A 12,339-nucleotide genomic window follows, 5' to 3' on the forward strand; every position below is an offset into this window, starting at 1 on the left:
GTGTGGGTGGTAAAGTGTCCATAAATGTTTTAGCACTGTCTAGCTTGCTCTTGGTTTCAGTACAAGATTTACCACTGGTCTGTCAGTCCAGCAATGGCATAGAGGATTTAACATTTAAAAATGAAAAATGCTTTTGGAAGTACTTGCTACTGGGCAATCCAAGGGCAAGTTACAGAATCACAGAATCAACCAGGTTGAAAAAGACCTGTGAGATCGAGTCCAGCCCACCACTCTGTCAACTAGACCATGGCACTAAGTGCCACAATCACTCTCTTCTTGAATACCTCCAGGGGTAGTGACTCCACCACCTCCCTGGCAGCCCATTCCAATGTCTGATCACTCTCTCTGTAAAGAATTTCTTTCTAATGTCTAACCTAAACCTTCCCTGGCACAGCTTAAGACTGTGTCCTCTTGTCCTACTGCTGGTTGCCTGGGACAAGAGGCCGACCCCTACCTGGCTACAATCTCCTTTCAGGGAGTTGTAGAAAGTGATGAGGTCTCTCCTGAGCCTTCTCTTCTCCAAGCTAAACGATCCCAGCTCCCTCAGCTGCTCCTCATAGAGCCTGTGCTCCAGTCCCTTCCCCAGCCTCACTGCCCTTGTTTGGACACTCTCCAGCACCTCAGTGTCCTTCCTAAACTAAGGGGCCCAGAACTGGACAGAGTACTCAAGGTGCAGCTTAACTAGTGCTGAATACAAAGGGCAGAATCACTGCCCTGGTCCTGCTGCCCACATTATTCCTGATCCAGGCCAGGATGCCATTGGCCTTCTTGGCCACCTGGGCACACTGCTGGCTCATGTTCAGCTTCCTGTTGATTGGAACCCCCAGGTCCCTCCCTGCCTGGTCATTCTGCAGCCACTCTGTGCCCAGCCTGTAGCACTGCATGGGGTTGTTGTGGCTGCAGTGCAGGACCCAGCACTTGGTCTTGTTAAACATACTGTTGGATTTGGCCCATCTATTCAGCCTGTCCAGAAGGGCTCTGCAGAGCCCTCCTACCCTCCAGCAGGTTGATACTCCCCCCCAACTTGGTGTCATCTGCAAATTTGCTAGTGGTACACTCAGTCCTCTTGTCCAGATCATCAGTAAAGATATTAAACAGGACTGGGCCCAACACTGATTCCTGGGGGTCACCACTAGTGACCGGCCGCCAACTGGATGCAGCACCGTTCACCACCACTCTCTGGGCCTGGCCCTCCAACCAGTTCCTAACCCAGCACAGAGTGCCCCTGTCCAGTCCGTGGGCTGCAGCTTTTTCAGGAGTGTGCTGTGGGAGACAGTGTCAAAGGCTTTGCTGAAGTCCTTACAGACCACATCCACAGCCTTCCCCTCATCCACCAGGTGGGTCACCTTATCATAAAAGGAGATCAGGTTGGTCAGGCAGGACCTGCCAGTCCTAAACCCATGCTGTCCTGTAGGTGCCATGTGATCACACTTAAGGTTACGGAACAGATCATCCTGCCGGGCACTGAGGTCAGGCTGACAGGCCTGTAGTTTCCCAGGTCTTCCTTCTGGCCATTCTTGTGGATGGATGTCACATTAGCCAGCTTCCAATCATCTGGGACGTCCCTGGTGAGCCAGGACTGGTGATAAATGATAGAGAGCAGCTTGGCAAGCTCTTCCACCAGTTCCCTCATCACCTTAGGATGGATCCCATCTGGTCCCATAGACTTGTGAGGATCCAAGTGGCTCAGCAGGTCACTAACTTCTTCCTCTTGGATAACAGGGAAGTTGCTGCTAGATGTGACTTACTTGTTAGGTGAACAACTTTAAATAGAGATCAACACCAGGAGAACATACTAGATGCTATTGATGAACATCCCAGCAAGGCACTGTGATGGCTTTTCTCAGTTTAAAAGCTTTACTGTAGTGATTGGTAGAAGTCTTTTGTTGTGATCAGTCATGTTTAAGGGTATAATAACAAATTTTGTCTTCTTACAATATATTTCAAAGGCTAGTAGATATTTTGTGTAGTTCCACATTCTGCAGCTCAGCTTTGTGTTTATCTGTGCAGTGCCTTGGCACTCCAGCATTACAGGCTTGCAATGCTTGTGTGCTACAGTAGTGAGGCAAAGCTGAGCCAGCCAAGCCTGCCTTCCACTGGTGAGGCAGCTGCTACAGTTTTGTGTCCGTGGGTATGGGCCTCCCTGCCTTTGGCAGCATTGCATGTGAATGTCGGTAGATGTGTGTATGGAGCATACAAAATATTGGGAAGTAAATGTTTTGGGAAAGAGATATAGCAGTGTCCATAACTGGCAAGAGAGCAAAATCTGTCTATACACTGGAAATCCTGTTCAAACCCTTCAGCCTCTATTTCAGTTGTGTCCTTGCACCAAAAAAAAAAAAAAATCCTTTCTGTCCCTAATGTACTGGAGAGCTTAATGATTCTGATGAGAAGTGTGTGGGTTGCACGCAAGAGGTGATGACGTTGTCTTAAGTCTTCCATTTACCGAACCTGGGCCTTAATCACCATTAATTTATCTGCAAAAGATTCTAATGATTGAAAGTAGCATTTCTGTAAATAGTGCTGTATTTCAACTTTGTTCCATAACTATGTGTATATGCTGGGTTGTACAGGGTTTCTTCCTTCTCAAATCCCACCAAGCTTTTTCTTCAAGCATTGCAACAATGCGAAAAACGCAAAGATAAACTTTGAACTCTTTGTTTGTAAAAAAAGCCATTTGCAGGACAGGAGTGAATCTTTCCCACCCTGGGTTTCGGACAGCAGTAGTTTGAACAGGAAGTATTTAAGTGAAATGTGACTGAAACATTTTAGAGAGAAATGTGTTTTTTTCATGTCAGTTTGATCCTGCTTAGAGATCCAGGACGGTGGGTAGAAACAGAGTAAGCAAAAGGCACAAAAGATAGTCAGAAGGGCAAGTTAAATATACTTATGGTGCTCTTCTCCATGACTTAAAATGTGTCTGCCTGAATCTACAACTTAATATCATTGGAGGATTTGGTCAAAATGCTTTTAAAAAATTGTTTTCAAAAATTTCTAAGGAATCTGAGGTCGTAAGGAATCATTGCAGTGAAAAATACCATTACTATTTGTTAATTGAAGACCTATCTTCTGTTAAGAGTTGATGAGGCTTACCACCACCATCAAATTTCAACATCACCCAGTACCTGTCTGATGCCATCACTCTACCTTTTTGCTTGTAAACAACCACTTAACATGTAATGGCTTGAAAATACTCATGATTTATTTGTTTGTTTCCTTCACAGGCTGGAATGGTGTTAAGATGTGGATACTTCTGGTTTGGCTTGTTTCTTGTGCCCACTGCGTGCCTTGTTAAAGATGTGGCGTGGACAGCGTAAGTCTCAGACCAGTCCTCTTGGTGTTTTAGGAATAATTCTGTATTCACGTGTTGTCCAGTTCAGTATTGTTCTGTAAAGAACTCTGAAGTCCTTCAGTGAATGTGAAATGGTACTCCATTGGAAGGGAAAAAAGGTGAAATGGGCGTGACTTCTCACCTGCCAATGCAACCAGCAATGTGAGAGAATGAATAGTTAGTCCTGAATCTGAAGGAGGAAGCCTTGTCTGAGTAATGAAGGTGTGTCACCTTATGATTATCTGTATTGTCTATCCTTTACTTAAAGGCAAATTTAAACTGGACATTAGAGACTTTCTATTCCTAAAAAGGAGCAAATAATTTGTTCAACCTGTCTAAGCTTAGGTAGAAAGTAAAAATGTCGCACTCTAATCCATTCTCAGTAAGCTGTCTCAGTAAGTTATTCATCAGCTGCTTTTTAGGTTCTCTTTCAGCAGCATATCTTCCAAAACTTAACTGAGAGAAGAGCAATACTCCACACTTCATGTTTGAAGTTGTAATGATTCCTTCCCTGACCAGAGAGGAGGAAAAAACCTGTGAAACAGAAGCTGGTGTAATCCCCTTCTCTCAAAACTCTGTGGTTTCAAAGCATTACAGGAGGCAAGCAATTTCAAGAACTTGGACTCAAAGGAAAGCAACTTACCTTCTCTACCATTGCAATTTGAAATGCAGAAGCATCATTTTCATTTAGAATTTCTGGTGTTTTGTTCAGCATGCTTTTAAGTGTCTTAAGCACCAAACCTTTCATCCTTTCCCTTGGAAAACAACTAAGAAGGTTTTGTTGCATGGATATGTAATAACCTTGTGCAAGGAGGACCCAGGACATTCTTGGGCAAAAGGCAGATCCTAACTGGAGTGAAGGAGAAATACATGTTAGCTTGTCACTTTTCACAAAGGCTCAAAGTGGAAGCATTGTAACACATAACACTTAGCTCCAGGAATGAACTGTTGGTTAGTCAAGGAAGATTCTTAGAATGATAGAACCATTTAGGTTGGAAAGGACCTTTAATAGCATCAAGTCCATCTGTAAACCTAGCACTACACAGTCCACCAATCTGCTTTATGGAGAAATGCAGAAAATACTGACAAAAAGCAGAAAGTTTCCCAAACACAGGCACATTTCAAATATCATTATGAAATCAAGTCATATGCATAGATCTGAAAAATGTGGGTTTTATTCATATGGGGTTGATAGCACAGCTAAATTAAATTGGTAGTAGGCAAATCTACCAATCAGTAAGTACTTCTTAAACGCTTTCCTGTTGTCTCCCTCAGCTTAATTTTCATGAGCTACTGCTAAAATTAAAACTAGGTATCATACTGTAATATTTCTTTTCAGGGTCAAACTATGATTTAATAGTCCAGCATATCAGAGGGCTTTTTGTTGCACTCACTAAATTTCTTCAATTGAAAATTATTTTAAAATTCTGAAAGTGAAGTCAAAATGTTTAAATTTAGATACTTAACTGTGTCTGTGACCAGCTCCTTAAAGCTCTGGGGGAAAAAAAAATCTTAAAATTCATTTAGCATAACAGGCCTTGCTCCTGTGTCAGGCATTATTTAAAATTATCTGCTTAGAAGTCAATGGAACTTTTGTGATTAAAGCTAAATAGGAGATGAACTGTTTGCAGCATCAGGGATCAAATTTATGTATAGATGTCCAAGATTACACTTCAGTTTTTTGAATGTTTTCATGATAGTTGAGTGTCCTGAAGTTGTCCTCTGTTCTTATCAGTTCTTGGCAAAAAATGACTCATGAATTGTAAAACAGGCCAGACCATGGCAGGCTCATCCTCAGCTATTAGTCATTTTAAACTCTGTTACTGACTCAGCCTGTTCTTTACTATTTCTTGGAGAAATCTCAGCAACATAATCCTTTCAGTGGTTCAGACCAAGAATGTACAGAGATTGTGAAGCTCTCAAGACAAACTTGTATGATTGATATGCTAGATATTTTCCCAACAGATTTTAAACAGGAGGCTCCTATCAACATTAAGCAAAAAATCTGTTCTCTGAGCAGGACTTTTTTTTTCCCCTAACCCATCACTGAAAAATTAACACCATTAATATTTTAACTAGGATAAATGAAATGACACAGCTATCAGCACTGCCATATGGAAGGAGTAAAGGTCTGTTTGCTTTCCAAGAGGCTTGCCATTTAAAACTGGAGCCTAAGGCCTCTGGAAATCAGCCGGCACATTTCCATAGCAGTGGTTACACCACATTGCTCTCTGTAATTCAACAGAATATGGTTTTGTCTATAAAATTACAGCAACTCTGATTTCTCATGATCATGGAATTTATCCCTTTCGGTTTCTTTTGGATGTGAAGCGTATGTCCGCAGGAGGAGCATCCATGTGACCCAAAAGGTACATGCCTAATTGCAGTACAAAATACTGCCAGAATACCATACACATGGTACAGAGTTTTTGTCTGGAAAAAGGTTGACTGGAAAGACCTATACAAATCTTTTGTTTCTAAACTGCTGTGCTGCATGCACTATCAATACTTCTAATGCTGGAAGCAAGAACTAGTTTTACGTGTTCCCTTTGTTACACAGGCTACGTTTGTCAAAACATCACTTACCTCCCATGTTCTCTACAGCTCCAGGCTATTTTTTTTCCTTTTTTTTTTCTTTTTAAATGAATCAAGGAAATGTGGAAAACTCTCTTTAAAGAGAGGGAAGCTTATTATTAATATTTGGTTCAAATACCACATTGTTAATTTTGGTCCACTACCCTGAATTCAGTGCCTTGGTTTACCTTATAAAAGTTCTAGTTGTGCAACCATCTGAATGAGCAAAGCTTTATAAGGTGAGTGCTTCCTCACATTTGGCACTTCTGACTTGAATACGTGTCACCGGCGCTAGGAAGTCTTGAAATAGCTGAGCCGCAGAGTTACATGGGAATCATAAAAATGCAGAGTATATTTCAGCAAAATCAGGCAAGAGGGCAAGAATTTAGTCATAATTGGTATCTCAATACTTACATTACAGTGAAAAATTTCCTGAGCCTTCCAATTACCAAAATTTTCATGTACTTTTTTTTTTTTTACTGTGGGGGAAGAAGCATTTTGCACTTACCAGTTGTGCTGTGTAAGTAAGAGAAGGTACAAGGAGCTCTTCCCATCCTTGCACATACCTGCAGTCCCTGGAGTGCAAGACTTTTAAGATGGTAGTGAGGATAATGGGCCACAATAGAGGTGGTGTCATGTTTGAGAAATGTTTGTGAATGCTACCATGCAGATTCTGGCCTCCTGACCCCCCTAAATATCCTCCTAGGGCAGCAAAGGGATGCACTTCCCTGGCTTGGAAGGGGAAGGGCCATACAAAATGCAGTTAACCTTTTGCCCATTCTTATGGTCTCTGGTCTTAATATCCCAGTGTGTGAGGGGAAGGTGAGTTTGTCTTTATGTAATGCATCAAATTGCAGCTGAACAGTAACATCAAACCAAATATCTCATCATTTATTGAGAGACTGTGTGTCTAGGGCCACTTGTAAAGTACTAAGCTAAAAGCTAAGACTCCTCCCTGTGTTTCTGTGTATCAAAAGTTTATAATGTGCTGTAGTGAAAAAGTCATAAAGTTTCAAATCCTGTTGCCAGCAGTCCATGGAATATTTGCAGTTGACTTTGATAGGAGCAAGCCCAGACTCTGAGGCAATTGTAGTACCACATTTTAATATTTGTTTTTGAGGGAACATGTGGATAGGTTAGCTCAGACCCTTTTTATATTTTTTTATTTATTTATAAATACTTGATTACTGACCCTTCCATGGATATTCTTGCTTCCAAGTGAAGGAGTGACTCAATGCATAACAACTACCTGTGGGTTTATTGTTGCCTTATGGATACCCAGCCCCAGCAGAGCCCTTGTGTTTCATTGTTTCACACTACTTACAAAACACTTCAGTACTCCCAACTTCAGGACAACAGTATATTTTCCATGCTGTGCCGTATCAGCCTCCTTGAGCTGTGCTGCACAAATTGGACTTGTTGCTCAAGATCTGTTAAGTTTTGGATTCAATACTTGTTCTAAAGGTGAACATCATCTCTTATGGTGTGTGGCAAGATACACATGGACCCTTGGGAGAGATTGAATAACTTGTACATATGTGTTCTTGTCTATGGGGAGAACTGGTTATAAAGGATTTGAAAAATTCCAAACACGCTCAGTCTTCAAGTTTGCAATAGTAGGTATGGCCTCTTTAAAAGGTAAGAGAGAAGTTCAAGGTCAAAATTTCAATGTATTTATTTAAATTAAAGACTGCGATGATGAAGTCAACCAGAAAGATTATAAGAATTAATAGCCTCAAAGCTTTCTCATTTTAATAGCTATATTCCCCTTCCTCAAAGAGGAGACCAGTCTAATCATTAGCCTAACTAGTTATAGCAACTTGAATCTAATTAATTTCTGTGCAGCTGTTGGTAATCTCACATTATTGAAGCACTATGAATTTTAAAAATATTCTTGCTACTCATTTCTTTCTACACAGTATGTTGGTGTTGCAAATCATACACCTTTGTTGGTTTAACAGTATGTTCTTCTAAGTACATCCTGATAATCTTTACTTCCAGATTTTTCTATGCTTCATCTTCTGTTGTTCTATTTTTTTTCTCTTAAATGCAGATATGTTTTGAAAGTAGTTTTTATTTTAGCTTCTCATTTTTAGGCATTTGCCTAATTCAGCAACACAAAGACCAGAGGACTTGGATATCTTAGTATTAATATCAAGGCAGTATCATCCTAAATAGTATCAGCAAAGATTTTGTGGTCTTTGTTTCTTATTCCCCATGGAAGGAGCTATAAGTATCATAAGTACCTTTTAAAAATAAATGCGTCTTCATTATATTTTAATTACATATACACCAGTCATTCTTTTTCTCCTAGAGGGAGTTTGACATTGTTTTATATCGTTGGTTAAAGATTTTAGTGTCTGCATGTAAGATTTTTATAAAACTTGTACAGAAATTTTTGCCATCTTTAGAGTTGAAGAATATTATTTTAATGCCATGAAGCAAGTACTGTCTCAGCCAACTTGGCTCCATCTTATCTTGTTTTGCAGTTACATGCAAATCATTATATTCTCATGGGACATTTATCCTCCTTTAAGTGACACAAAAGAGGAAGCTGATCAAAAACTGCCCATTGAAGAAAGATCCCTGCTTCTTTTTTTCTTGCTTTGTACATGTCAAGACGAAGGGGACTAGATTCTCTTCCCTAGATCAATGTAATTTAGGTATAATAGCACTGGAGCAATAGGTAAAACTGGGGGTAAAAAGGTCAAATCTCTTTATGGGGGGAATTGCACTCTAAATTTTGGTTACAGGTGTTGTACATAGGTTGCTCTTTCAATCCTCAAGCTGAGGAAGTAGGTCACAGCCAGTCTTGTTACTGTCAGTTTGGAAGTTCACTGGGGAGAGACGTTCCTTTCCAGTCATGTGAGAATGATAAACAAAAATCAAGGGGTTTGAATGGTAATTACTACCTGAGACTCTCCTCGGGTTTTCAGAGCAGTGCCACACGTAGCTCAAAAGACAGGGTGGAATCTTGTTTTACTGCCATGAATATTCAATGAATCCCAGCCCTTTGTCTGAATGCCCAGGTCCTGAGCAGTTCCAAGGCAGCGGTGTCAGATCTCTGTGGTCCCATAGCTTGGCTGCTTAGTTAGGTTTTAAGTGTTCTGTTGAAGCAGCCAAACTCTGTTGAATTTGAAGTCCTCCTGATTTCTCATTTCTTATGTATTTTTTCCCAGGTATTGTGAACCTGAACTAACATGGAAACACTGTGCCTTCTTTTCCAGATCCTTCAAGGGAAGGCCCTGTGCCTCTCCCCTGACAGGTAAATTTGGGGATTTGTAGCAGAACAAATGTTCACATGGCTTTTTTGTTTTGTTTTTGTCTTTTCCTTGTGGTACAGGGCTAAGCATACCTACCATAAAACTTTGCTGGAACAAGTTCAGGAGTTGGAGACGAAGACAAGAGAGCTGGGAAAAGCCATGCTTCGTGATAGTAATGGAAAGAGGTGGGGCAAGTCTATGCTAAATATTTAAAGCAGCATTTTGTCCTTCCTGTCCTCTCCCCTCCCTATTTCTTGTTCACCATTCAAATCTGATTCTAGACAGGGTAAGAAGACTTCTCTCCTGTATTATTCATTTATTGTTATTCCCTTTCATATATGTCTGTTCCCCCCCACTGAAACCAGCCCTTCCATTTTCATTTCTTCTGCTTTATTGCTGTGAGGCTGTATTGGAAACTGCTGCTCAGTCACCCTGCCTGGTAACATGTAGTGCTATTACCTGGCTACTGGGCCAGACTGGTTTTGAAAGCACTTTGTTATATGTCATCCAAAAAAAATTAAGAAATTGTATGATAACCATGTTAGGGGAGGGAACTGTCAGCAGCTCAGGATATAAAGATTGTAGCTAAAAGAAGAACTGTCTAATCCAATGTGCCCTACTACTTCATCCAGTTTCACCTTAATTTTTTTTCCATGCTCTTGCTTTTTCTACCACAGCTTACAGGCCTCTTGCTTTCAGGATTCTTAGTTTCTTGTTTTGCCTCTCCCTTATAACCACACCATATGGACTTGAATATATCACTATTATTGAATCTTTCATTGTATGGGGAGAGTATGTGTTGTGTGGGAACTTTTGTCTCTTCTGAAAGAAGCTAAAGAAAATCATGGTCAGGCTTTTACATCCAACAGTTTCATTTACCATCTCAGAATGGGGTACTGCATCAGCTGGTCGGAAAAGCTCTCCAAGTTCAAAAAGGTTTTAGAACTAACTCTTCTGTTTCTTACACAATATGGCACCACATGACTTGCTAAGAAACTACATGATCATTAAACTGGATTTTAGCAAACCTTATAAACTAGCAAACTGAGTGGAATGGGGCTTTTAAAAGATTTTGTTCTTCTGGGGCAGGGTCATCCTTTGAGCCTTTGATGTCTATTCTGAGGTAAACTAATTGCCATATTGTAGCTGCTGCTAAGACGAGCAGATAGTAGATTTTTTTTTCAACTGAACTTCTGAGTTAATAAGGACTGTTTTTAGAGAAAATTATCAGGGAGTGAGTTTACTGAGATTATGATAAACTGAAAAGCTTTAAAAAATGCTTGTGTGAACTTCAGTGTGTTTATAAGATGTCCTTAATGACCAGAGTTCGCTTCTCAGAGGCCAAGACAAAGTAAACACAGTGTTATTGATTAAGATCACTTCAAAACACTTGGTATCTTCAGTTTTTATTTAGAGTAATTTTTTTGCTGTGACTTTTAGATCCCACAGAACACAGTTCATAAGTTGTACTCACTAGCAAAAGTCAAAAACTGCATATCAAATGATTTAAAAAGAGAAAGCAAACTTTGCAGCACTGGTCAACAAAGGCAACCTTCTATGCCACAATTAAAACCAACAAAGATGCTTTAAATCAGGCATTTAATTAAATAATGGGCCTTGTTTTTAGAGTGCTCAGCAGTCACTTTTAAATCAGTTGGGCCAAAGCACTTGGTTACCATGATCAGATCAGCCTCCCAAGCAAGAAAGGTATAACTTGGTGTTGGGAGGTGCTGACTGATAGTGAGATTAGATGCCAGCCAGGTAAGTGGAAACAAGACGAGCAGAAACTTGGCTGTTCCCAGGCACACAGCTCTGGTAGTATGAGCGCCTTGGGTGTTGCTATGGTTCCTATCCATGCATAATATGTGAGGTTGCATTGGTGTTGGTTTGTAGCATTTGTGTTTTTCCTGCCAGTATTTAATGCCAGTTACTGACAGCTGAAGAGGAGAGTGAGTCAGCTTTCTGCCTGATAGATCCCTGGGTTGCAAGGCGGGTTGACATGCTGTTAACAGCAAGAGACACTTAGCATTTGATCTGTTTATATGTGCGTGTCTGTGTCTCCAAGAACTTGATGGGTTTCTTCTCTGTTTACACACTGTCCTGACTTTCTGTAAATTTAATGGCCATGTTGTAATTCATTCATACGCTGCATGTTTTCATAGCCTTTTACTTTATTGCATTCTCACTGCAAACTCTTTCATCTGCATTCCTCCTCCATATAGCTTCACTTCATTCTCGAAACGCTTGCATGGAGATGATGTAAGGAATCCCTTCTGGCTCTCCTTCCCATTTTCCCTCCCCCCTTCTTTCCATGCATTTGTTTGTTCTCATTCCTAATTGCTCCCAGATTTTCTGGGTGGTCCATCTGTGAACTAGATAATGGTAGAGTGCCTCTGCCTGCTAGAAGCTGGTGTGCTGTGCTTGTGTTGTGGCCTCCCGAGTGCTCTCCGGAGTTTTTCTGTCTTTTATCTCTTTTGTTTGTCTCCTGGCTCTTTCACACCTGCTAGAAATCGTGTGCTTGTCCAAAGGGAAGGGTGAGGGTGGGAAAGAAACGGAGTTGGAACTTTCTGCAGTTACAGTCTCTGGTTCATGTTCTTTATTTTTTAAAAAATTCCTTGAAGCTTGTGGAAACGTGTTCTAAGGCACATGCTTCCTGCCCATAGCCACATTGCGCTTGGGATATTTCTGGCAATGTGACATTATGCAGGAAGGGAAAGTAATGAGAGTCTTCTCATTTCTAATGGAAAGTGTAGAGCTGTGTAAAACCTCCACGGGTCTGTCTGTCACCTCGGCTCTTGGTTGGAAGTGTTCCTGAAAACATACCCATTAGTTGTTGGTTTGTTCAGTCAGCTGTGGAAGATAAACTGGCTGTCATCGGGGTCTATTTTCCTGGCCCATATAGCAGACACTATTTTTGTTCAGTGTTTTTCACAAACAAACAACAAAAAAAATCACACCCAATTACAGATAAGAGAAGGATTTAGGGAGCTAATTGCTTTTAGACAAAAAATGAGGTGCAATATTTGAATGTTCAGGACTAATCTGCTGAACAAAAAGCAATTTGCAAAGCCCAAAAAGCATCTAGACTTGCACAACAGGATGCCATTAGTTTGCTGTGGCTCAACTGAATTGCTATAAAATGTGAGCAGATAACACCTGGGTCATCTCTGC

General features: G+C 40.7%; 1 protein-coding gene across 6 annotated transcripts in view; it reads left to right on the forward strand.

Annotated features, from left to right (window-relative positions):
- The window catches only part of ATP8A2 (ATPase phospholipid transporting 8A2), a 318,328-nt gene that overhangs the window by 278,023 nt on the left and 27,966 nt on the right, over nt 1–12,339 (forward strand). For all 6 annotated transcript variants that reach the window (XM_027652089.1, XM_027652079.1, XM_027652098.1 and 3 more), the window contains 2 exons: nt 3,225–3,313; nt 9,249–9,353. In XM_027652089.1, coding sequence (XP_027507890.1) covers nt 3,225–3,313; nt 9,249–9,353 — 194 coding nt within the window. The remainder of the gene's footprint in view (nt 1–3,224; nt 3,314–9,248; nt 9,354–12,339) is intronic.

This window comes from Corapipo altera, unplaced genomic scaffold (genome assembly GCF_003945725.1).
Source record: "Corapipo altera isolate COAL_440 unplaced genomic scaffold, ASM394572v1 0, whole genome shotgun sequence".
Classification (NCBI taxonomy): domain Eukaryota; kingdom Metazoa; phylum Chordata; class Aves; order Passeriformes; family Pipridae; genus Corapipo; species Corapipo altera.